Source organism: Epinephelus lanceolatus, chromosome 6 (assembly GCF_041903045.1).
Source record: "Epinephelus lanceolatus isolate andai-2023 chromosome 6, ASM4190304v1, whole genome shotgun sequence".
NCBI classification, from domain to species: Eukaryota; Metazoa; Chordata; class Actinopteri; order Perciformes; family Serranidae; genus Epinephelus; species Epinephelus lanceolatus.
The window spans coordinates 19,295,008-19,322,738 of record NC_135739.1 but is presented as its reverse complement, the minus strand read 5'-3'; the positions used below and the strand labels follow the sequence as shown (position 1 = coordinate 19,322,738).

At 40.3% G+C, this 27,731-nt stretch overlaps 1 protein-coding gene across 2 annotated transcripts; it reads left to right on the top strand.

Annotated features, from left to right (window-relative positions):
• The first annotated feature begins 4 nt into the window (after positions 1–4).
• sin3b (SIN3 transcription regulator family member B) lies at positions 5–22,936 on the top strand. 2 transcript variants are annotated; one of them, XM_033621752.2, is made up of 19 exons: positions 5–513; positions 1,682–1,788; positions 2,117–2,270; positions 4,262–4,627; positions 5,062–5,217; positions 5,666–5,794; positions 5,965–6,054; positions 6,198–6,316; positions 6,652–6,865; positions 7,153–7,269; positions 8,145–8,383; positions 8,924–9,107; positions 11,350–12,250; positions 13,967–14,136; positions 16,423–16,596; positions 17,267–17,359; positions 17,455–17,549; positions 21,227–21,425; positions 21,604–22,936. In XM_033621752.2, exons 1-19 carry the CDS (start codon positions 403–405, stop codon positions 21,838–21,840), a joined length of 3,855 nt encoding a protein of 1,284 aa, XP_033477643.1. In that variant the 5' UTR covers positions 5–402; the 3' UTR covers positions 21,841–22,936. The 2 variants fall into 2 exon arrangements, with proteins under 2 accessions (XP_033477643.1, XP_033477644.1); XM_033621753.2 differs by lacking the exon at positions 5–513 and adding an exon at positions 938–1,063.
• Positions 22,937–27,731: the final 4,795 nt, after the last annotated feature.

Here is a 27,731-nt window from a genome sequence, read left to right as displayed (position 1 = left end):
ATTTTTCACTCCTACTCTGGCTTCCGGACGCCAAGACAGACCGCTGCCGCCGAATTTAAAGAGACAGGCGATAGTTATTTTAAATACGATAAACGGCAACCATTGTCCCTTAGCTTATTTTCCGTCGCTTCTCGCCTCAGCTTGTTTATTTCGATGGTGATGTTTAATCAAAGTCGCAGCGAGTAGCATCTTGTCTGTCATCACCCTCCACTCTGCTGGATTTTCCGTCCCTTTGCGCTGTGTGTGCCGAGACTGTCCAGCTAGGCAAAGTAGGGTTGCTCGCTGGCAGGCTGGCTTCCCGACCGAGAGGAAGGTTTGTCGGCTAGCCAACAACTGGAGGTAACACCGAAGCTTCCCTCTCAAGTTGTGGTAGAGGCTCCCGAGCCTCCCGTCGCCGGGATAATGGCGAAGATTCAGGCGCACAGCACCGCGAAGCAAATAAACCAAATTCAAGACAAGCCTTACGTTATAACACAAAAGCAAGTGCAGCAGCAGCACTTCCAGAAGCTGAAGGTAAGAAGACAACGGACACGACAAGGGAAAAGTCCCTCAGAGTCAGAACCATTTTGTTCGTCGGATCATTGCACTGGATTTGAGGCTTTTCTCTTTCTCCTCTAACGTCGAGAGTAGTGAAAGCAACGGCTGGCTAACGTTAGTTAGCTCGCTGGCCTATTAAAAGTAATTCATTGCTAAACAGCCGAACATTGACATTTAAGGTTAGACGTAGAAGCTGTATTTCATTAATGAATGTCTGAGTGACAGTCGAGTGGCACAGTTAGCGGTAGTTTCTTATTTACGATGTCAATAACAGCCACTGTGAGCAAACGTTAACTCAGACCTCGGTTGTGGGAAGTTCCTCCTTGTTCGTTTTTTCAGCCACCCTGAACAAAGTGGAGGACGTCAGCCAGGCTAGCCAAGAACGGCTATTTCAGTTGATTAGCAGCTTCATTACACATTTCTTTGTTATCGCAGTAGTTGGATATTATCATGCTGTTTGTGCCAACACGATGCTGCTGGCTAGGGACCAGCTGTGACTAAACGTATTGTATAAATTCGTATGTGGGTAGGTGTTGTAAGTGTTCGTGGAGTTATTATCGTCAGTTGACTGGCTGTTGGCTAACGTTAGCTTAAACAACCCTCTTTAGATGTGCACTGTTTGTGACAGCGCTTTGTGTGAACGCATATTTTTTTATCGTAACCTAACCTAGCTGGGATGTTATGTATAAAGAAAGCTGGGGTCCACTGAACAAAAGCTCCTCGGTGTTTCATGTATTCGTCCATTTATTTATTTATTTATTTATTTAGCGGTTACTTGTACAGCTTGTACAGCTAACTAGTGCATTTGTTGATACAGCACTTCAGCTGACAATGAAGAAAGCAAACATGACCTATTTATATAACTTCATGTGAAAAACATCCACATATAGCATTGAGGAATGCAGATATTTCGCTTTGTCAGTGCTATATGATATTAGTACTTGTCAATATGTACAATTATCAATACGACACAAGCCATTGTCCTGTTAGACACGTGAAAGAGCTGGATTGACATCCCTGTGAGATCCTCCTTCATCAACAGCACAAACAGGATGTTCGTTAAAAAAGCTTCTCCCTAGGTCCAGATGGGACCGATTGCACTTTGTTCTGCATTAATGAGTTTTGTTTTTCTCTCTGTGTTCAGGTTGAAGATGCCTTGTCATATCTGGACCAAGTCAAAATTCGTTTTGCAAATGATCCTGGCATATACAACAAGTTTCTCGACATCATGAAAGAGTTCAAGTCACAGAGGTATTTGGGCAAGAAGTTATTGTATTCCCTCATACAGTCTCTTGAGATACTGAATCATAGAGCTTGTATGTAGATTTCAATTATGTTTCAAAATGTAAGGCATTTATCAATAAGAAAGAAATTGCACATAGCACCCTACTCCAGTTTATATTGTCTTGAAATTTAGTCGTGGGATGAGATATTATGTGTTTCTTTTTAGACTAAGCTGCAGCACTCTTTTTGGTTAGAAGTTGGTTGTCGTCATGCAGCATATGAGAGGAAGCTACTTTATTTTTTGCCTCTGTCATTCACACCACAAAACTGTCTGTCTGACCGTTCTCTTGAACAGCATCGACACGCCAGGGGTGATAAACCGTGTGTCGCAGCTCTTCCATGGACACCCAGACCTAGTTTTGGGCTTCAATGCCTTCCTGCCACCAGGGTATCGGATAGAGGTCCCCAAGAATGGGGTGGCTTTCCTCCAATCTCCGTTCTCCACACAGGTGAGACGCTTTGCAGCTCAAGTTGATACATTCTCAAAACTAGTACTTTATTTATTCTCAAAATGATGAAACTTTAAGCAGGTGCATCATTACAAACTCATGCTGTGCTGAAAGGTATGGTATGAACTTTTAAATTCTTAAGAGGAAACAGGTCTGCTTCTTCTGTGCTGAATTTCAATTGTGCGCACTGTTTTAAATTCAGTCAAGATCCCAATGTTTGGAAAGATCCAAAATCTGCCATCCTGAATTGTGCACATACAATCAGTTGCCAGTTTATGTATCATAAAGTTGAATCAATGCTTATTTAAAACATCCACCCATCTGTACCAGCTTGTCCTATTCAGGGTGATGGGGGTGCTGGAACCGATCCCAGTTGACATTGGGCAAAGGCGGGGTACATCCTGGACAGGTTGCCAGTTTATCATAGGTCTGACACATAAGAGACGGACAACCACTGAGGCAGACAAATATCATGCTCACATTCACACCTACAGGCAATTTAGAGTCAACAATTAACCCAACCTATATGTCTTTGGACTGTGGGAGGAAGCTGGAGAACCCAGTGAAAACCCACGCTAACACCACACATAAGGCCCCAATAACATTACTACTTAATGAATGTGGGATTCACTACAGAAGTACCTAATAAGTAGGAAACAAAGTGTATGTCATGTGTATAAAAATGCACTGCAATGGGTGGGTGTCTCTCCTAGGCAATTTGGTAGATATTTTAGATATGTTGTCTACATTTTGATATTTAAAAAAGCAGTAAAAGTTCTTAATGTTTTGATGCACTGTGACTCAAAACTGTTCAGATGCTTGCTTCAGCTCGGATTCAGTTTCAATTCAGGTCACATTTGGTGTGCTTCATAGTTTATTGTATTTTCAGCTTTGGCTTACAGAAAAAAAATCATAAAGAATGCAGAGACCAGTTTCAGGTTCGTCACTTTCACATGCAGTAATTGCAGCGGACTTTAAGGTGCTTTTGAAGATGCAAATAGTCACAGAAAAGAATGTTCTGCAGTCACTTTGAGGCAGACCAACATGCCAGACTAAATGAAAGATTTTAATATACCTTTGCTGCCTAAAAAGCATTCCTGTCTGGGAAAAAAAACTTGGTTTTAATGTCAAGAACCAAATGCCAATGTTGTTTTCCTCTGTGAGAGATTTTCTTGTTTGGATGGCTTGACTAAGGAATTTATTTGGGCAACCCGAGGACCAGCGGAGGTGTGTGTCATACACACATGCAGAGTGTTACTTGAGATGTGCATCAAAACTGTTACTGATGGCTGTGTTGATTTTAGAATTAGTCACTCAATATAAGTGAGGCAATACCGATATAATATAGGCACAAAAGATGCACAATGTAGTTAAATAACATGAGAAAATATTTTGTATAACTTCTTAATTGTGACTTCAAGGGAACACTTGCTGTATCTGAAATCCAAACCACATTACCCTCCCCCTTTTAGTGTACTATATTTACAATCAGCCATTTCATTTGAGTTTCAGATATATGCACAATGTAAAGCCCTAAAGAATTTTCACAATGCAAAGGAAAAAGGGACCATGACATGTACAATACTTCCTGCTAACAATCCCACAATGCAATGTGTCAAATTTTACAAGTGTGAAAAGATACCATTTATAGAATTGTTTTCGTTACTGAGAGTTGCAGTTTTTCTTCATTTCCATCCTGTTCTACCTCAAAGAATTTGTGACAATGCAATTTACTGCTCACTCTGGAGCTAATTATTTATGAAGTAGTTAATGAATGAATAATGGAATAATTTTTAACACAGCCCCTGAGACAAGTATGGTAAAAGTGTTGACATTTTTTAGCATTAACATTGTTTAATCACCATCTGGCCTGGCATTCACAGTCAGATATTTTTCCCCTAATCTTATTTTAAGCATCCAACTTAAGTTACTTTATTGAATGTACCTCTATCCATGCAGCTCAACTTCCTCCTTCTTCTTCATCTGCCCAGGTATCCCCAGGCCAGCAGGGGAAGAGTGTTACCACCTCTGCAGTGACCGCAACCTCAGGTAGTGCCTCTGCCGCCAATGTTGAAGCTGGACCTGCCCAGACCAGTGATGTCAAGGCGGCCCCATTAGAGCCCCTCTCTTCCTCAACCCCAGCAGGACCTCCAGAGCCTCCCAGCAGGCTTTCTCTTCCCCTGACAAGCAGAGAGAGCCAAAATCAGGCGACCACCTCGTCTGTGTCCCCGCCTGCCTCAGAGACGAGCCCAGTAGAGTTTGACAGTGCCATCAGCTATGTGAACAAGATTAAAAATCGTTTCCTGGATCACCCAGAGATTTACAGAGCCTTCCTAGAGATTCTTCATACATATCAGGTACTGTGGACAAAAAAAATGAGTGATTTAAGTTGCTTTTTAATTGCATGTTATGGAAAAATGTAGGCAGTGTAGGTTTTCATCAGTTACTGAGGTGTTGTTTTTTTGCAACCTCTCTTTCCAAGATTTTACTGTTCTCGTTGGTATTTAACAAAGCAGAGGTCTCCTAGCACTGTTATTCTAGTGAGAATCTGTGTCCTTTCTAAATGGCTTTATGGTATTTTAAATAAGAACTAAACAAGAAAATAAAGGTCATAGTTGGAATTGTTTTTGTCCAGTAGCAAATTCCTAGAGCAGTGTGTTCCTTGGAGGGCAGTTTCTGTCTCCTGCATCAAGACTGACTACCGTGTGCAGCCAGGCCAAAGAATTGAAAGTTTTAAAATTAAGTTTGGTTCCTCGCCTCTGATCACCACTTTCCCTGTGCCACCCCTCAGAAGGAGCAGCTGGAGGTGAAGGAGAGTCGAGGCAGCCGAGGCAGCAGTGGGATGACAGAAGATGAAGTGTTTTCGAAAGTTGCCAGTCTTTTCAAGGGGCAGGAAGACCTGCTGGCTGAGTTTGGACAGTTCTTACCTGATGCCAAGAGATCATTGGTCAGTAAAGCAGCAGAGAGAGATATATAATGTTGCAGGTTCAAAATGCACAATAAAAATCAAAAAGGTTGTTACATAGTTACATAGTCAGTGGCCTGTCAAACATACTTTGAATGCCATAATTGGAAGTGCAAGTCCACAGAAAAGCTGAAACAATTTTGAAGATTAGTACATTAGTCAATCAACAGAACATTCATTTGCAACTATTTTGATAATTAATTAATCAAGTTTATGTCATTTTTCAGGCAAAAATGCCAAAATATCCCTGGCTTTTGCTTCACAAATGTGAATATTTGCTGAAGTAAATGAAAGGGCTGTTGGCTGCACAAAACAAGCTATTTTAGTATGTCAATTTGGGCTCTAGGAAATTGTAAAAATTCTTGATTGGGCTTTTTCACAATTTTCTGACACTTTGTGACACTTTTCCCGTGTGCTTCATCTTCTGTAGTTCACAGGGAGCTCACTGACAGGAGGGAAAGAGCAGTTGAAAAGGCCGGAGGAAGAGGACACGATAACCAAACAAAACAAAAAGAGGCCCAGGCCCATCCTACTGCAGCACATGTCCCCACTGCTCAAGGTAAACTCTCAATTTAGAATAAGCGCCTCAGGCAATGCACCAATGTACAGTATGTACACATGTCCTTGTTCCACCCTTTGTTTTGTTCCTAAAGCAAGAGTTCAAAAGCTTCAAACACAATACTAATATAAATGTGAAATTATTACGTGTTTATTTCTTCTTTGATTCAGAAAAAAATGAAGTATTCCTGTACCAAAGATCAGTCCTTTGCTTCGGTTGGCAAACACGGAGTCTTAAGAGAATTCTCCTTCTTTGATAAGGTGAGGACTCAGTTTCCATGGCAGTGATACTGGATTTCCCACTTCCTTCATTCATACTGTTCATTTGACCCACTGCTACAGTTTTTAATATCCTTTTTTTTATTAACTGGTCTAACTTCCTTGTCAACACACACATCATTCAGGTTCGTCGCCTGTTTAAAAGCCAGGAGGTGTATGAGAACTTCCTGCGCTGCATCGCCTTGTTTAACCAGGAAGTAGTTTCAGGAGCAGAGCTGCTACAGCTAGTCACTCCTTTCCTGGGGTGAGTGGATGGAAAGTTGAGCTAATAAATGTGTGAAATGGCTGGATGCAATCAGAAAAATGGATACAGTAGCTGCAGGGAGCCAACAGAAAGTGTAGATGCCAATGTCTGGTGTTGTTTAAGAGGCATACTGGTATTACTGCGGTAATAGGTATATGCTATTAAAGTTACTGATTTGATCTTATCAGTTATGAACCTTACTGTGCCAAAAGAAATAAACTAATGTGACATAATGCAGAGTCTTATTCACATTACCTTTTACTATTCTGAGGGAGCACTCAGCTGTTCTCCTCCTGATTTATCTGTCATTCATGCTTTCATCCATCTCCTTCCAGGAAGTTTCCCGAACTGTACACACAGTTCAAGTCATTTCTGGGGGACAAAGAGCTCTCTCATGCTGTGTCAGGGCTGTCGGATCGCTACATGGAGGGGGGAGGGGGCAGGGAGGTGGATTATGCCTCCTGCAAGCGCCTGGGGTCCAGCTACAGAGCACTGCCCAAGACCTACCAGCAGCCTAAATGCAGTGGGCGCACTGCCCTATGCAAGGAGGTACACCCACTTTCATTTTTCTAAAGAGCTATCAGTAGATCAGTGTATTGCTCAAAGGTGACGTGCTGAGTTTTTTTGTAAACAAAGTTACTGTTTACGTTCAGTGTTACTCACCACGATGCATTGTGTGTATCCTTGAGGGCTGCTGAATGCTTTTCCATCCTTACAAAACATTTGCAAAGCAAATTAATGATAGAAATGCTCAAACAGTGTATCATTGTGAACTGTTATGCTATATAAAGAGTTTTCCCATTGATGTTTTTACATTTGTGTCTATATGTGCGTAGGTGTTGAACGACACCTGGGTGTCATTTCCCTCTTGGTCAGAGGACTCCACCTTCGTCAGCTCGAAGAAGACTCCTTATGAGGAGCAGCTGCATCGCTGCGAGGATGAAAGATTTGAGGTGCGTAATCCTAACAGGGTTTCTGTTTACGCTTCCTGTAGCGCAGGGAGGTTTGTATAAACAACTTACACAATGTATGTTTTTATCTTTTTGTGTAATAAGCTTTAACACATACAGTACGTCCTGTCCTCTTATAGTGCTGGCTTACAACTGCTCAGAGTCTCCTTAAGCTATGACAAAGTGTAATATTAAGTTTAAAGGTTAAGTTTAATTCTAAACAGAGTATTATCATAATTGCTAAAGTCAGCAAGGATCAGGAGCACAATTTTCTGTTGACTGCTTGTGGCAGGCTGAGCGCTGAATGTGGTGAACAAAAGCGGATATTTGGGTGACATCATCAGAGATGATGATGTGCAGTGCCAGTGTTGTAAACTCTATGTCAATATGCTGACTTGTAAGTTTTGTATGTGTACAAATGCTGTTAAAACAACCATTTTTGGAGCCCTATGAACTCCACTGTACACAGCCCACTTGTGGTGCAGTTATAGTAGCACAAAAATGAATCTTGCTCAAGCACCCAAGATGGACAAGTGCAAGTCATATGTTTGTGACTTGTAATGTTCCCAGCCTTCAGGCTGTGTTGAGGAATTTTTATACAAATTTATGCATTGATAAACTGATTATAAAATGTAATCATAGTAGCTCTAATAAGCCCACACAGAGTGACACAATTGTCTTGTTTTTAAAAACACTGGAACAAAAGTCTGTATGCTTTTTAGTCACTGTGGATTTGTGAACTGCAGTGATACCTGCATTTATTTTAATTTCATACTGATATGGACCCCTGTGTCTGCAATACAGTTGAATTAAATTGAATAAATTGTAGTTGGTGGCTGTCTTCTTAAGCCTCTGTGTCCGTATCTCTCTACTTATAGTTGGACGTGGTTCTGGAGACAAACCTGGCCACCATCAGAGTGCTAGAGAGTGTACAGAAGAAGCTCTCCCGCCTTTCCCCAGAGGACCAGGACCGATTCAGATTAGACGACTGCCTGGGCGGCACCTCTGAGGTCATCCAGCGTCGTGCCGTGTATCGTATCTATGGCGACAAAGCCCCTGAGATCATTGAGGGACTGAAGAGGAGTCCTGCTACTGCTGTGCCTGTGGTGCTCAAGAGGTCAGGAATGTCTTTTTATTTAACATTTCATCAGTAGTAAAATGTTTAACGGAAGAAATTAAGTGGCCGAGTTCTTGTGTTTATGATTTTGATTTGCATGCATCACTATTACGGTCAATTAGACATATTGATGGAATGCTCTAATTTTCTTGTGTATCAATATTGTGAATATGGCAAGGAGATTGTTACTTGCAGTTAGACAGCATATTTAATTTACATTACCAGCAGGGAGGTTTAACTAAGAGACAGTATGATAGAAATGTTGATTTGTTGAGAGTATGCCTGCCTGTTGTATCAATTGTAAACGATACCAACAGGTGTTTTTTTTAAAAAATACTTGTTTTGTAAGTACGCAGGTTGAAATGTGGGTTTTACAATGTGGCAGACTTTCACATTAAGAGTGCACCTAAGACCTCCATGTTCCCTCCAACAGATATTTTTACCCTTTTTAATTAACATGTGAACAACAAATTTGAGTGAAGACACGTCGCATATTAGCTGTGTTTTGTATTTACACTTAAGTTGTGTCTTCCATTGCAGATTGAAAGCCAAGGAGGAGGAGTGGAGAGAGGCCCAGCAGGGTTTCAACAAGATTTGGAGGGAGCAGTACGAGAAGGCTTACCTGAAGTCCCTCGACCACCAAGGAGTCAATTTCAAACAGAACGACATGAAAGCCCTGCGGTCGAAGAGTCTGCTCAATGAGATCGAGAGCGTCTATGACGAGGTAAAAACCTTTTTCCCCGCTCCCAACTCTGAACACTTTTCAGAGATGATAATAAGGTGCAAAAGTGTCAACTTACATTTATGTGTAATTTTTTAGGCAAGCTTGTAGAGTCATGCTGGAGGTTGTTGGCAATTAGAATTGTTCATTATATCTTAAATTGTTAATGGGTTATTTAACAACTCCTTCACATTTCAAAAAATGCATTCAAACCCAGAGCCAACCAAACAAAACAAATTACCTCATTTTGGTGGTCATTATTTTGTGACGATTGGGTGAATTGATACTGATTGAATTGAGTTTTGAATGGGCCCAAAAAATCAGCTCGACCCTACATGAACCCACATAGTTTGTGTCCAAGCCCAACCCAAACCTGATTTGAAAACATTTATTACAAGCTAAAGTCAACTTAAGTCTTTTCAGCAAAGTAAAAGACATTTGTGACACCGGGGTCAGTTTGTTAATAGCCACTCAGAGAGCCAATGGTTCAGAGCTCCACACTCTCACAGTGGCAGAGCTTACTCTGGAGACACAGCAGCAGAGCATCAAGTGCAGTTAAAGTGAAAGCTTAACCATTCAGTAATTTATGTGGAAGTAGAACACTGTAACACCAGGAAATTGTTGAGAACTTGACCTGATTCAAACTTGGGAATATGTGGAAAAATTATGGCATGGGCTCTCATTTACAAAACATATTCTTATTTATAAAACTGTGCATATGCCTGCCAGTGCGCAATTTCCTTTTATACTTCCCAAATCAACTTTGAATAGTCCGCACATGGATCAGCCTGATATCCCACCCTCTACACGCCCACACTCGGCCATAAATGGTCAACGCAAAGCACTTTCTGATGCATAGAAATGAGCCAGCTAATGAGTCGCTCTTTACGGTGAATCATGGGAATGCCCGAGTGTCACAGCCGTATTTATATGTTTACAGCAATCTGCAAACTGATTGCTCCACACCTTTTAAAAATGATCGCAATAATCAGTGATATCCCCACCTTGGGATATCATTTGAAAATCAATGTTTGATAGATGAACACAGTTTATGTATTAATTTAAGTTTGTTATGGCGATCTTGGCCTATTCTCATTATGAGTAGGACTCATAATGAGAATATGGAGCGTAATGATGCGTGAAAGCAGTCACTGGCCTCTTCTCCAGACTTTGATAATTTACACATTCTATATGTGCAGGTGGTGAAGATGTACATAAGGTGACTGGAAAAGGCGGAGTGTGTGTGGCAGCCATGGCAGTGTCACCAGTGTACTCTGTGTGCACAGTTGTGTTTACTGCAGCAATTTTACAAACAACAACAAAAATCATATCTGGTGGAACATGCACATTGCACAGCTGTTGATGCTCTGTTTTGCAATTATGTAATGCTAGGCCTATATGATGTGTGTATTCAAAAGCTGGGGTGTGCTCCACAGCTGACCATAAGTGTGGGCAGCATACAGTCTGGCCCGCTGCTCTGTGCTCTGAGGGTGGCAATTTGATAGCGAGACATCACTGCTGAAATTATAAGCGGAATCCAATGTGAGATTTGAGATGGCCTTCAAGTTTTACAACTTTTAGATGCTTATAGAAAAGTTGTGGCTGACTGGCACAAATAAAATGGCTGGACTGGATATTTTTGATAACACCCATAAATACCATGTGATATGAGGCAAAATTTATTGTGTGAGAGACATCATATGTGCACTGATTGCTCTCACATTTGATTATTACAATCTGGCTCCAATTCACTGCATCAGCATCTGCATCGCCACTTTACCCTGTCTCCAAAATGTTTGCATGAGTCAGAGTTTCCTTAAAGGTGCGCACATTCTCCCGGCAAATCTATCTTTTCTCTTATTTTATGGTTTCCTTGTATTGTTGAGCTTTACGGTTCAGTCTTGGCCTCGGAAACAGGAGTTGGTATTAATAATCTCAACTGACATCTCAACCTGCTGATGAGTATTGTATGATATGATGGAAAGTTGTAGAACAAGCAAGTAAATGTACCTTGAGTTGAGATTGTTTTGTCATTTCCTTGCACATTGTTTTCTTTACACCCTTTGTGTGGTTCGGCTCTCAGAGAAAACTTTGTAGTTGCAACGGAATTGATAATATTTTCCCCTTGAATTTTATATAGGAAGATTAAATTCTCTGAGATTAATGAAACTCATTGAAACCCATTATCAGTCACAGTGTGTTTTTTCTGAAATTGCCTGCATTCATCTGTTTTTCTGTTTCTCAGCGCCAGGAGCAAAGCACAGAAGAGGGCGGAGTTGGCCAGCAAGGCCGTAACGGCTCCGGTGCGGCCACTACCAGCGAGCCTCACATGGTGTTTACATATGAAGACAAACAGATCCTGGAGGACGCTGCCTCGCTCATCATCTACCATGTCAAACGTCAGCCCACCATCCACAAAGACGACAAGGACCACATCAAGCGCATCATTCAGCACTTTGTCCCCGACCTGTTCTTCTCCCGCCGTGGCGAGCTCAGCGATACCGAAGACTGGACGGATGAGGAGGTTGAGCCTGAGGAGGGGGGAGAGAGAGCAGTAGGAGGTGGAACAGCAGCAACAGCAGCAGTAGGAGGAGGAGGTGGAGGAGTTGGAGGAGGGAATGGTAATTCTAATAATGCACCAGGAGCAGCAGCAGCAGCTACAGGTAATCAGTCTCAACCCCAGCCTGCCCAGTCACAGCCCCAGACCCAGTCCCAACCCCAGCAGCAGCTCAATGGTGAGTCCAGGCGGAGGCGCTGCAGCCCATCCCAACCTGCAGACACAGAGGCCTCCACCACCTCCAGTAGCATGAGCCAACCTGCAGGGACTGCCACATCCACCCCTGGATCTACACCCATGGAGACGGGTTCAGGTGCGGCCGGGGAGAAGGTGGACCTGCGTGACCCTGAAGCGGAGCACCAGAAAGAGCTGGACGGTGTCTACAACCTTTTCTTCGTCAACAACAACTGGTATTTCTTCTTGCGACTGCACCAGACCCTCTGTACACGGCTGCTGCGGGTTTACCGACAGGCGGAGCGGCAGCTACTGGAGCACCGAGCTGAGCAAAGCAGGGAGAGGCTGCTTTTGGCCGAGGGAAGGAGAGAAAAAGCATGTGACCTCGCCATGGAGCTCCGCCTCAAACAGCCCAGTAAGTTCAACCACTGGTTGGTTACACAAATCTTAGAATGGTTCAAATAAAGTATTTAATTTGAGTTGGTTTGAGTCATATCTGACTCAGCATGGACAAATAAGATCAGTGCAGGAGGTTGTGTTTTGTTTTAGAACCCTGAACCATGATCAGGACTTGTAATATACGTATTACCCCACCGGGGAGATAAGTTAATTACTTGTAATGACCACTGAATCACAGAGAGCATTTAAATCTGTTTCTGATGTTCACCTAAATTATTCAAGATCCACAGTGTCGAGTGAGTCATAGTCACACTTCATGACAAATGGGAAGGCTTGTTGAAAATTATTCCAGATGTGTAAAAAGACTTCTTTTCTTTGACCTTGCAGCATTGAAGTGGAGTTTTATGTTTGACAAAAGAAACAAAATAGTAACTGCTAAGTGTGTTATTTGACTCCCTGGTAATATGCCTAGTGTAGTACTGTGTGTCTTAGTGAATCTGGTGTAGCATAACATTTACTTTTGGTAAGTATCAAGGCCACTCATTGCATTTTTGCATTTAGAGATTCATTAGTATGCTGTAGGTATTGATAAACTGCGGTAAAATTCCTGATGTTCACAATTTCAATTATCATTAAAGTCGTGTTTGATTATTGCGCTTTAAAGAATATCGTCCAGCATCGACCAAAGTTAGCAACAGTCTCCCACACGCAGGTGCAGCATGCAATATGGGCTTGTATTGCTATTGTATTGTTTACAGAGTGAGCATGCAGCAGGCAAACCGAGCGATGCTACTGGTCCCCTGTCCTCAGCAATAATGGTGCAGACACTTGAGTCAGCATTTCAAAGACAGGCTATTTTTATCATTAATTAATGCACATTTGATAGGGTTTTCATATGTTTACATAAGATGTTGGCAACATTATAATTTTAATATTAATGCAAACAAAAGTTTGATCGTGTTGCTTATGTTCGTGGTTTTCAATATCAAACTTAATTAAATTATTTAAGCGTGTGTATCAGTACTTTTTTAACATTTTCAGCACATTTTAACAGTCAAATGATAATCAAAAGCGTGATAATTTTGGTCATTATATTAGTGATATGAAATTTTCACAATGTTTCATCTCTAGTTTGCTGTATAAAGCCTGATCCATCTTGGAACATTTGTTTATTATAACCCATTCAGCTCCAGATAAACAAGCTGTCATAAACAACCGCTTTGGCTTTTTTATAACACAAACTCTATTCTTAATGTTAAAGTATGTAAAATTAATCACGTGGTCTGTGCAGCATCATAAAACTGGAAAATGCCATCACAATATTGTTGAGCAAAAGGTGACATCATTAAGGGTCTAGTCCAACCAACAGTCTTAAACCTAGAGAAATTAAATATACTTTACTGAAAGAAATCAGTGAATTGTAACATTTGAAAACCAGGAACCATCAAACATGTGGTATGTTATCTTGAAAAATGGCTTTGAACTGTTAATAAAATAGTTGCTGATTGATTTTCTTTCGATTGATTAATTGACGGCAGGCAACAGTTTGAGCGAATAAAATCCACACTGACCTCCATTTTAAGTGCTGCATTTGATTGAACTGCATTTGAACTGTATTATTTTATTCACATCAGAGGTGAAGACAGGGTGTCTAACTCCTGTCCAAGTCTTCCTGTCTGAACATATCCACACTCTGCTGTTGTAACACATGTGACATCCCTGTCTTCCACAGGTGAGGTGGAGTTAGAAGAGTACTATCCGGCCTTCCTGGATATGGTGCGCAGCCTGCTGGATGGCAACCTGGACTCCACACAGTATGAAGACACACTGAGAGAGATGTTCACCATCCACGCCTACATCGGCTTCACCATCGACAAGGTCATCCACAACATCATTCGGCAGGTAATGAAAGTTTACTGTCATACAGATAGGGGTGGGGTGATTTGATTCCAATTCAGAGGGCTACGATGTGACTATAAAACAATTATCGATGCATTAGAATTTTTTTATTTCTATGCATGATTTATTTTTTCTTCCATTATCCTTTATTAATGCAATAGTAGTAACAGATGGACATCCTGAATCACATACTGTGCACTCAATATGTGTACTACTTAGGCTTGGGTGTTTTGATTTTTCATACCTTCATACATACTTGTCTTTCGACAAGTAAATGTACGAGGGCTACCTGTCACACTGTACCAAAGTGTGACAGGCACCACAACAGTCATGTAATAAAAAACTATGCTGAGAGTGTAGACTGCGTTTTGGTGTTATTTTGGTGTACGCGTCACTGCTTCTCCTCTCCTGTCAGCGTCGGAGTTTCAAGACACACACACACACACACACACACACAGATGCTCCTAGCTCTGTGGCACTGCTTACAGTACGGGACATCAACTTATCTGCTAAAATATCACTTGCCACTGGTCTGCTGCTAGCTTCCATTAGCCTAATGTGTAGCTGAGAGTTATGAGTTGCACCCACACTTATGAGGGTAATAAAATGATAACGTGGAGGCTTTGTAGTCTAAACCAAAACCCTTAATTGCTCCCCACATTTTCAACAGTGGCACATTACAGCTTCACTCTTTCTGTTCTTACCTTTCACAATAAAAGCTTTAGACATACACATACACACTGCATCACTGCTTACCACAGGGAGCTTAGTCATACTGAAACTATATTATCATATTAAAGTCACCTGCTTGAAATTTTGCTCTGTCCTCTATTTGTATTCAACATATTGTAATACCTTATTATCTCAATGAAATGCACTGAAACAAATGTATATGTGATACAAAAAGGCAATTTGTTATTTTTGCCAGTTAAAAATTATGCTGGGGCAGTGAATTGATTTCTTTCAGCCAGCTACTTGTGATCAAAGACGTTGTATCCTGTATACCATTGTCTAGCCTACAGTGTTTTGTTTCTTATATGCAATTAGCCTACTTAGATAAGTCTTGCTGGGCTTAAATACTTATGGCCCATAGCGTAATAAACAGAGATAGGATTTAAGTGCCCTTCTTGCTGGAGGAACAAATGGCACTTGTTTAGGGACACAGACACGTCAGTGAACTAATCAGAGATGATGTGTTGAATAAGATCATGTGGTGACTAAACTGCTTTTGTAGTTTGAAAAAGTAATCTCAAGATAAAGTTAGATGTGGCAATACTCACAAACAGAGGGAGAGACATTTTATTTATCTATTCATTTATGTTTACTAGTCTATAACGTTATCCCCACCACTCTACTATGTTCGGGCAGTAGAGACTGACCTCTGGTGGTGGGTGCTGTGCACTACAATCGTCTCAATACAACATCTCCGCATCAGTTTAATAGAAAGATGAGCATCTGTGTTTTTTGTGCTATTGAAAATCAGACTTTACAGATTTCTAAATACTTCCGTACTGCTAACACCCCAGCCTAGTACTTTTGTTCAACATATTTTTTGTGTGATATATAGAAGTATCTTTTTCGGAAGCACTACATCTCTTCCTGAGATCCTCCTTGCCAGTTAGAGATGCATAACCATGGCAACCAGGGCCAACCTCTGCTCTATCGGCGACTGTGACACCTAACAGCAAGCTTAATAAACTTCTTGAGTTTTCTTTTTCTTTATGTCTTTATTAAATTGAAAAGTTACTGACATTACAGAGCTGCCTCAGTCGCTGTCTGTTTTTGTCTGTTATGAACGTTGTCATTACTATTGAATTGCATTATGGGATATTTATGCCAGTGCTGTGTCCAGTGTTTTCATACTGTTATATTTCATGGAAATAGTTTGCAATCCACGTACCAATGACTTCATGCTAAGGTTGGTGGCAAATTAACAAATCTCACATACTGTTTTAGTGTCCTAAAAAGCATGTTAGTATTAAAATCTGGGTGCAGGCCTTGCTTAGTCTAGCTTAGAATGTAAACAGGACACATGTGTTTATATCAGTTACCTTTCACCATCACATTGGTTATTGGTAAGAAACATACAGCCCAGTCTCACAAAATTGTAACAAGTCATTGTAAGGTTGAGGTTATAATTTTCCAATTATTGACTTCTCTGCATCCAGACATATTCTTTCAAGAAAGAACTGGGATGCATCCAAGAATTGATTTTTTTCACTTCACCTCTAAATGCTGAGACAGTGAAAACAGTGTCCTATTGTAATCCCCACTTTCCTTTGACCTCAGCTGCAGCACCTGGTGAGCGACGAGGTGTGTCTGCAGGTGGTGGACCTGTACCTGGCTGAGAGGAAGAGGGGAGCAGCGGGGGGAAACCTGTCTTCGCAGTGTGTCAGAGCAGCCTGGGAGACCAGCTACCAGTGGAAAGCTGAGAGAGTCATGGCTGAGGAGAACTGCTTCAAGGTGAGCACAGCGTCCTTGGTGAATGTAGAAGTGGATTACCTATGTGGCCTTGACACTCTGCTGTTGTTTGAGGAAGAGAAAATATTTTCTGTCATCATCCTCCACTTTGGCTGCAGTGGAAATATGCTGTTTATACCTGTTCAGTAATTTTAGAGGACAGTGTGAACACTAAAGGATAGGCTTTTAGGCTGTCTTAATTTATCTGATGTTGATAACTGGGGTAGGCAGTTTTCTGGAAGAGGGGAGAAAAAAGCCAGAGTTGGAAAATACACACTCCTCCTGCAGCTCTCATCTCTGTCCTAAACGTCTCCCACCTTGTACAATAACCTGTACAAGCACCAGTCAGTCATTTCAGTCATTGCGATTATGATTATGATCCTGATGCCATTATATAGCGGCAATTCTTAAACCGCTTTCCCCAGCTTTAATGCAGTGGGCTGTGGGCGAAGGTAGTTACAGTCATTTAGACATAGAAGTGACACTGTTGATACACAGCCAGTTATACTACAGCGAGATGAACACGGTCTCTTTAAATTCAGTTACATATAATCAGAGTACCTTACTCTGGCACCAAAGTCTTCTGTAGAGATTTTAACTTTAATCTTCTGGTTTTATTCAGCTGTCGTAAGCTGATTTTTAGTGATTCACTGATGTTTCTTTGTGTCTTCAGGTGATGTTTCTTCAAAACAAAGGTCATGTGACGATGACCATTGAGCTGCTGGACACTGAGGAGGCCCAGGCTGATGACCCGTTAGATGTACAGGTAAACACACTTACAAACAGACTGACACAGACACTTTGAAATAAATAGATATGACTTTATTAATCTTATTGGGCCTTTGCTGTCTTTTCTTTCAGTGCCTGTCAAGCTACATGGAGCAGTTTGTAGGAACTGAGTCCAGTCTGTGTTCTCAAGCAGAGGGCTACTTCTTCAAGCCTGTATTTCTTCCCAGGTACAACAGTTCAACATTTTTTTTTAGATTTAGACTTCACCGCACCACTTCTCATTTTAAGCTGTACAGATACAAATCTTAACGCCACTTGTCTTGTGTACAGTACAGGCCAAAAGTTGGGACACACCTTCTCATTCAATGCGTTTTCTTTATTTTCATGACTATTTACATTGTAGATTCTCACTGAAGGCATCAAAACTATGAATGAACACGTGGAGTTATGTACTTAACAAAAAAAGGTGAAATAACTGAAAACATGTTTTATATTCTAGTTTCTTCAAAATAGCCACCCTTTGCTCTGATTACTGCTTTGCACACTCTTGGCATTCTCTCAATGAGCTTCAAGAGGTAGTCACCTGAAATGGTTTTCCAACAGTCTTGAAGGAGTTCCCAGAGGTGTTTAGCACTTGTTGGCCCCTTTGCCTTCACTCTGCGGTCCAGCTCACCCCAAACCATCTCGATTGGGTTCAGGTCCGGTGACTGTGGAGGCCAGGTCATCTGCCGCAGCACTCCATCACTCTCCTTCTTGGTCAAATAGCCCTTACACAGCCTGGAGGTGTGTTTGAGGTCATTGTCCTGTTGAAAAATAAATGATCGTCCAACTAAACGCAAACCGGATGGGATGGCATGTCGCTGCAGGATGCTGTGGTAGCCATGCTGGTTCAGTGTGCCTTCAATTTTGAATAAATCCCCAACAGTGTCACCAGCAAAACACCCCCACACCATCACACCTCCTCCTCCATGCTTCACAGTGGGAACCAGGCATGTGGAATCCATCCGTTCACCTTTTCTGCGTCTCACAAAGACACGGCGGTTGGAACCAAAGATCTCAAATTTGGACTCATCAGACCAAAGCACAGATTTCTACTGGTCTAATGTCCATTCCTTGTGTTTCTTGGCCCAAACAAATCTCTTCTGCTTGTTGCCTCTCCTTAGCAGTGGTTTCCTAGCAGCTATTTGACCATGAAGGCCTGATTGGCGCAGTCTCCTCTTAACAGTTGTTCTAGAGATGGGTCTGCTGCTAGAACTCTGTGTGGCATTCATCTGGTCTCTGATCTGAGCTGCTGTTAACTTGCGATTTCTGAGGCTGGTGACTCGGATGAACTCAGAAGCAGAGGTGACTCTTGGTCTTCCTTTCCTGGGTCGGTCCTCATGTGTGCCAGTTTTTGCAGTTTTCCTTCACCTTCATTTCTTAAAGTAATGATGGCCACTCGTTTTTCTTTAGTTAGCTGATTGGTTCTTGCCATAATATGAATTTTAACAGTTGTCCAATAGGGCTGTCGGCTGTGTATTAACCTGACTTCTGCACAACACAACTGATGGTCCCAACCCCATTGATAAAGCAAGAAATTCCACTAATTAACCCTGATAAGGCACACCTGTGAAGTGGAAACCCTTTCAGGTGACTACCTCTTGAAGCTCATGGAGAGAATGCCAAGAGTGTGCAAAGCAGTAATCAGAGCAAAGGGTGGCTATTTTGAAGAAACTAGAATATAAAACATGTTTTCAGTTATTTCACCTTTTTTTGTTAAGTACATAACTCCACGTGTTCATTCATAGTTTTGATGCCTTCAGTGAGAATCTACAATGTAAATAGTCATGAAAATAAAGAAAACGCATTGAATGAGAAGGTGTGTCCAAACTTTTGGCCTGTACTGTATATATAATAAAGCAAGATCAGCTTGTGTTCACTCAGTCCGTGCACTTTGAACAAATCTTTGTGGACCTCTTTCTGCTTTCCCACTGGTTTTTCACACAAACAAAAACTACGTATACAAACCTTCAGGGTAAAATGTTTTGCTGAGAGGTATTTGGTTACCATAGATTGTACAGGTCTTCTGTTGCTGATAAAACATCTGCTTTAGATATATTTGCGCACTAGAGGAAGTAGGCTGTTAAAGAAACTCTATGTAATATTTACTGTTTGTCTACATACTTTTTTATTTTTATTTTAACAAAATAATGAAGGCAGCGGCGTAAGATAGTAATAGTTACTAGTCATGAAGCACACACACACACACACACACACACACACACAGAGTTTTAGGCGTGTATATATTTAACCAACAGTGTGTTTGACTGCCGCTTTTATGTTATATAATGTTGCAGATGTGCCCAGATGGTCACGCTTGAGAGATTTAGCAACTAGTTACTGTAAACTGCAATTACATTACATGATTTAACAGAGACTTAGTATTGGACATCAACATACATATTATCCAGCAATCATCATTACATATCTGTATATGACAAAAACTACAAAAGAAAATAGGAAATTATTAGTTTAACTAAATAGTTTTTATAGTTTTATCATAGTTAATTTAGAATAAGCATGTAATTAGTTACAGATTGATACTATTATACAAAAACAAAAAACCATCTTAGAGATGGATTTGCCTTTTTGAGGTCATATATAGAAAATTGCAGCATTTTTGATTTAACGTGAGCTCTTCTTTGTATACAGGCATATTTTGAAGTGGCAGTCGGGCCCCTCCACCCCACGGGCCCCAGTGCAACTGCACTGCCTGCACTGTCTATATTTACGTCCCTGAATGAAGGACCTCTGTTAACAATGCAGTCAGAGTATCACCCACAGGCTGCGAGACCTTGCGCTTCAGTGTAGAACATGCCAATATATTAAGTCTTTGTCCTGATTTGAAAATGTCGAGGCTTAGTTTGAAAAATACTTTACTTAACTTTATTTTATATTTAAGGACAATGCATGTTAATCAACATTTCTGGAAATGTGCCAGTGTTAGCCAGCTGGCTAATTTTTAACTGCAGTCCTTGATGTTTTGAAACCAATCGTTTTGTTACAATTTTGAAATTCTCAGATAACATTCATGAATTGAGCGCAGATCTCCCTCAAGGCCAACAGTCAAGTCTTTTATGTTAAGCAAATCTACAAGCACAACCACTGTATACAGTGTGTGTGAATATATTTTCAAAACTATTAGAATTATGTCAAAATCTGGTTTTGCCTCTCTGCAACTGCATCATCTCAGCTGTGTGTATTTATTACGTACTTCTAAATTGAAAATATCTAATTTGTCTTTAACATCTCTGGTAGAGTTTATTGCAAATTACTCACATATAGATGTGTTTAAGAGTATAATTAGTTGCATATCATGTTTGTATTTATGTTTCCATAGCCACACGTTAATTTGTGGAAAAAGCGTTGTCCCTGAGTGCTCCATAATAACTGCTTTATGTGTGAAGTTTGAGCAGCTACATGTGTAGGCTACCCCAGAGGATTACTGGTACCCGTGAGTGTGGATTGTGATATGAAGTCATCCTATGTCAACAATATATTGAACTTTGCTTCTGTCTACTGGATTTTAAGGTGTTTGGCATTTATTTAACCAGTCAAGGCCAAATGTCCTATCTTGCAATTTTTAAAGAAAGTAAAAAATAATTTGTGTATCCTCCCTATGAATCTGAAATTAAGTGGGTTCTTCTTGGCCAATGCTACACACTTCCACAAAGTTTCATGCAGATCAGGCCAGCAGATTTTCCTTAGTCCTGCTGACAAACATACATATCGAACCAAAAATGTGACCCTTTTGGCGAAGGTAAAAAAAATTAAAAGGGTCATTGATTTGTCCTCAAAATATGTCATACAAATACTGTCATCCAATCAGCATATGAGGGTCTAATAAATGAGTTTCTTCTTGTAGGAACCTGCGTCGTTTCCGTCGCTGGCAGGTGCGGCAGGTGGAGGCAATGCGCTGCAGGAGAGAGTGGCACCGCCAGCTGGGCGTGGAGAACGCCGGTAGTCTGGACTGTCGATTTAAACTCAACACCCACAAGATGGTGTTTGTCATGAACTCTGAGGATTACATGTACCGCAGAGGAGCGCTGGTCAAAGCCAGGAAGGTAGGCTGGAGATTTAATATTAGGCACTGGTTTCCGATTGTGGCGTGTTTTGAGAGTGTGAGATGTAATGTGGAGAATCTCGGTGTCAATGTGTGTCGGGAAAATCAAACCTTGCTTGTACATTTTCTGCCTGTTAAATCCTGTTTGGTGTCTGACAGTTCTTCCTCCTACTCCACAGTCACAGCACAGAGTGGCAGCGAGCCAGCACGAACGCTTTGACAAGTGGCACCAGGGCTGGCTGGCCAATCATGTTTCGGCCTCGGCTGAACGCTCGGTGCAGAACTGGCTAATGGGCGAGGAGGAAGAGGACATGATCCCCTGCAAGACTACTTGCTTGTCGACTGAGGTGAAAGGGCAAGCGGTGAACAGATACCAAGTTCATTACAGCGGTAGCAAAGCGCCAGCCTCCCCGTAGAGGTCTGCATACAGATGGACATACAGTACACACACACACAGGTTAATGCATGGACGTACAGGACATTCATACACTAAACACAGATATAAACAGCTGCAGTCCCACTTCTCCACCTTCCTCCACGACACGTTCACTCATTCACTTTCACTGATGGATGAAGAACCACAGTGCAGACTCTGGACTGTTTACAGCGGTGGACAGTGAGTCAGTGAATGAGTGCACAGTGAGAGGAGTGATGGCGTGGAGAAAAAGGACCAACACAGACGGTGAAGTAATCAGTGAGAGTGAGCTCGGTCCTTATTGATGGGACGAGTCGGACACGATGGCACAAAAGGAGCTCGTCATCCTCAGAATCATCATCATCATTTCTAGCTTCTCTAATGGCACTAAATGGACATGGAGAAGGTTGATCAGGCGAGACGTTATGAGATCATGAAATTTGTTTCAGAAATGTGAATGTCTGTTTCTTTTTTCTTTTTCTTTTTTTTAAGTCAAGTGTAGTTTTTAGCTTCTAAAGCCAGAGAGCCTTCTGTTTGTTGGTTGGTTGGTTGGTTTATGTGTGTTTATATGGAGAGATAATGGTAAACGTGTGTATGTATGTGTATCCTGCTCTTCATTTTGTCTGTTTGTATGCCCAGTACAGGCTCTACAACTCTAGTAATTGCATTATTACTGTATGTGCATATATATATATATATAACAGGGATCCTGTATTTTTATATATGCATCTACACGAGTTGATTGATACATCTTAAGATCACGTGGTTCTTTACAGTGTTTGCTGTCAGCCAACTCTTGATGTTTTGCATTTTGGTTTTTTTTTTGGTTTTTTTTTTGTATTTTTTCCCTTTTTTGTGTTGTAGCTAAACAAGTTATCACCAAGGCAACAAGGAGTCCTTAAAATTAATTGGTTTAATATGGAGGAAGCAGTCAAATTATGTATCATATTCATGATACTAAATGTTTACTTTGTATTGTCTTTTTTTTGCATACTGACATTGAAAATAAAAGCAAAATATCAGTGTTAAAATAGAATGTATAACATTTATCCTGTATCAGTTATCATAAAATAAACAACCTAGTTGTGACCTTCTTAGATGTTGACTGGCAGGTTGTTTGTTTGTTTAACAAAACAGAAACTAGAGCTTTTAAATTGATCATAGAGTTGAAACAACACATCTTTGACACAGTATCAATAAAAACTGAAGCAATTAATTAGTTGATGGGCAGATAATTATTCTGTTACTATTTTAATAATCTAATTTCATTTACTTTTAAAACAGAATACAATTAATTTCCTGGTTGGAGCTCCTTAAATGTCAGGATTTGTTTGTTTTTCCCTTTCATATTGTAAACTGAATATCTTTGGGTTTTTTCCAGAACAGCCACTAATTGACCCTGCGGTGAGTGTTTTAACTTCTCTTTCCAGGGTCAAGAGCAGTCTCTCAATCATATGGACACATTTGTTTTTCTCTTAAGAGGGTTCATCTGATGACTTGTCTCAAAGTTAGAATGTGTTCTCCTTTGATTTAGTGGGTGCTGCCTCTCTGCCAAGAAGTGAGATTTTCAGGCTTTTCAGGATGATTCATTCATCTGTACTGGCACACTGAACATAACGGCGTCAGACTCAGTCACGAATGGGAAAAAAAAAGACATAGAATCCGTAATTGCTGCTGGTGCTTTTGGATGAGTTCCTCAAGCTGTTTTTTGGACAGAGTTCTCAACCTCCTCAAAACCTAAATCTTGTCAGGACATGCAATGCCACTTTTTACCACCAGGCTGTACATCTACCTAAAGCATTGCTTCTGCAAGGGCATTGTGAACCAATGATTACCCTCAGAAACACCTTGAGTGGTTGTGAAAACGTCACAAAAATGTCTTAGCATATTATGGGATAAAAATAGTTTGTCAAAAAATGTGTAAAAAAAGTCATAGTATGTCATAAAAATGAGTGGAAAACAAAGTCATAGTATAGTATGTCATCAAGAACTGAAAAAAGTCAGTACAGTATGTCATAAAAATGAGTAAAAAAGTCAGTATATTATGTCGTTAAAAATGAGTAAAGAAAAGTCATAGTATAGTATGCCATAAGAAATGTCAAAAACAAGTCATAGTATAGTATGTCATAAACATGAGAGAAAAAAAGTCAGTATAGTACGTCATAAAAATAAGAAAAAAGTCATAGTATGGTATGTCTTAAACATGTGAAAAAAAGTGACAGTACAGGATGTCATAAAAATGAGTGGGGAAAAAAACGTCATGGTAAGTATGTCATAAAAAAGAGTGAAAAACGTCATAGTATAGTATATAACAAAAAAAAGTCATAGTATAGTATGTCATAAAAATGTGAAAAAAGTGATAGTACAAGATGTCATAAAAATGAGTGGAAAAAAACGTCATGGTATAGTATGTCATAAAAATGATTTTAAAAAAGTCATAGTATAGAATGTCACAAGAAAAGTAAAAAAAAAGTCATAGTATAGTATGTCATAAAAATGAGTGAAAAAAACAACAGTATAGTATGTCATAACGAGGTGAAAAAAGTCATCGTATAGTATGTCATAACGAAGTGAAAAAAGTCATAGTATAGTATGTCATAAAAATGAGTGAAAAAAACAACAGTATAGTATGTCATAACGAAGTGAAAAAAGTCATAGTATAGTATGTCATAATGAAGTGAAAAAAGTCATCGTATAGTATGTCATAAAAATTAGTCAAACAAAATCATAGTAGTATGTTGTAAAAATGACTGAAAAAGTCATAGTATAGTATGTCATAAATATGAGAGAAAAAAAGTCATAGTATGTCATAAAAATATGTCAAAAATAGTATGTCATAAAAATTAGTGAAAATAAGTCAGTTTAGTATATCGTAAAAATGTGTCAAAAAAAGTCATAGTATAGTCTGTCAGAAAAATTAGTTAAAATAAGTCATAGTATAGTATGTCATAAAAATTAGTAAAAAAAAAAAAGTCATTGTAAATAATAATAATAATTAAAAAAATAATAATATATAGTATTGCAGACTGATGGCAGCCCTCTGAAACATTTTGTTCAGACGTCGAACATGATATTAATTGCATGAATCATATTTTAATCATCTTTGGTTTTTCACTTTCCGTAACTAACATTTAATACTCTACTCTGCTACTTCGTCAAACTGTGTACACAAAGCAAGCTTCTGTCAGGTTAGGAATGACAACTTATAGAAGGCCTCTGGTTGCATGGCAACTGGTGGCACTTTGCAAGTGTTACCTAAAGTTAGCAAGCTTGGGGGACAGCTTGGCAGTTTAATGTGGAAGCAAGATGGAAAAGATATTTTGTTTTATGTGTGCACTTTTTGTGTGTGGCCCTCAACAATATACTGGCTCCCTGAATGGGCAAAGTTGAACCCCTGTAAAGGTTATGGGGGTTATTGACTAACTAATCTGCTTCGAAGTGCACTGCAAAATACTGCACAGACATTAAGAATAAACATGAAGCAATTAGAAGAAGAAACAGAAACACCCCGACAACCACAGCAAACAACTGTGAGATGTAACAGGCTGTACGTGTTAATGTACGTGTACTCATATTCACAGATCTGCATCAGAGCCACACAGAGGGGAGATACTCACTCAGCAACACGAAGGTCAGGGACGTCGACGAGACCTAAAACTTGAGAAACTAAAACATTAGAATGATTCAAAAGTGAAAAGAGAAATAAAGAGGCAAGAGGCAGAGCGAGATTTAAAAATAATCGTGGTTTATAAAACCCAGATATGACAGGATCACCAAAGTGTATACAGAAATACAAATACCATCAGGAAAACCATCATAGAACGGTGTTATACACTCGACATGTACAAACTACTCTGTAAAAGGGACTCGGGGGAGGATGGTTCAAACTGTAAGACATTTTCCTTTCTTTATGTCTCTTAAAATCACATTTAGCCACAATGTATTTTATTCTATTATCTTTTTTTATCTTATCAAAGTAGAACATCCATCTACCAAACTACAGGTACTACCACGTTCAGCTAGATTAGAGGGTACGAACAACACCGAGAGAGGGACAGGGAAGGGTGGACACATATCAAGCACTTTAACATCATGGGGGTTTCAGCAAGCAGTGGAAACAAAATCACCCATGAGAAAAATGGGATGTCAGGGTGGAGGATCGTCTCATCAAACACAAACTGTACAAAGTAACCCTGTTTTTGTTTTTGTCGCCGGGTTACACATACTGTGAACAGACACTGGTCAGTGGAACATTTGTTTTTCCTCACAGAGAGGCATCTCAAAAATGCTCCAAAAAAAGATCCTGGATCTGTTTAAGAGATAATTCAAGAGGAGCTCAGGCAGATCTGGGATCAGTTTAACAGTATCTTGTCATGGTGTGGGTATCTCTCTGTTCCTGCGCCCTACAGTATGTCAAAGTGCTTCTGTCCGCAGGGCAGTTTACAAACAACAGATCCACAATATTTTCATGCACATTCACAAATGTACAGACAGTATCACAGCTTCAGGACACGGTAACCTGCCCCTCGCACCTCCTCCACGAGCCCTGGACGCAAAGCCTTGAAATATAAAGGAATCACCAACAAGATACGACCAATCACATTCTCCAGTTCTATGGATTTTTTTCTATTTTTATACAAACACATTGTCAACAGATTTACACATGAAGTGCAGGATTGCGACCAAGAACAAAAAGCTCCTCATCGCCTAAAAAATACTGCTTGTCTGGAGCAAAAATGGCGACGTATGAAATCAATCATTGTCACAGCTGCTACAATGATTGCTAATATACACATTATGTCAAATAAATTAAGACCTATGTACAATGTAAAACTAAAGCAGCATGCAGGCAAGACAACAGAGCCTTTTTACAAAACTATCTGCTGTAGAGTTGTGCTCTCCAACACAAGAGAGAGAGGCAATGTGGGCTGTGTGTGTGTATATATGTGTGTGTGTGTGTGTGTGTCATGTTTTAAGCCTGTATGCAGTTATGGTATGTGTCCAGCGTGTTTAAATGGATCAGGAAGCTACCCATCTTCTATATTTATACATTTTTTTCCAGCTTTCTAGTTCACATTAAGATCATTGCACACAGAAGCTTTTCAGTCTTTTAGCCACTACGGGAAAAAACAGAAGCAGAAGAAACTGGAATCTCTGTAACAAGTGTCTTGAAGCTCTCTGGGCTTCGTCTCATGACTGGCTGGTGGCGACGCAGTGTAGCCACAGGGAAGAACAGTGGAGCAGAGTGAAGGGGTCAAACAGGAAGAGAAAGTGAAACACACAAACCAGCGTTAAAATTAGCATCTTGTCTCTGAAAGCCAGGGGGCCCTTTAACAGCAGCAGAAACACATTTTAAAAGTTATAACCAACTGTTCATAAAGTGTTTGGAAACGGGCAGAGGGGGCTGATAGTGGATGCCACATATACAGCACATTTTTCCTGGTTGATACTAACTTTCCTTTTCTAAGTTTAGTCGATTACATTTGATCTCACAAATCACAACACTTGAAATCATGTTTTTTTTAAAAGTGCTGAAATGAACGAGGCAACACTGAACGCTACAGACAAACAAACAACACATATCTGGTGACAGGAACGCTGAATGTGGTCAGAGAGCTTTTGCAGTGTTGCCAGCTTTGATTGCCACCATGTAACTCAATAAGAGTCGTCCAATCGTCATGTGAAATGAGATGTTGGATGAGATTTTCCATTCATGGGCGTTCTGTTTTATGAGTATAATTAGGTGAAGCCAAATCAAAAGAGGCTGGTTTGTTGGGTTAAAGCATAACTTTTTGTTGGAGGAAACCACCCAAATGGCACATTTTTATCTGCACACTTATAAAAAAAGTAGCTCAGATTGGTATAAAACTGCCCAATCTGGCAACACTGAGC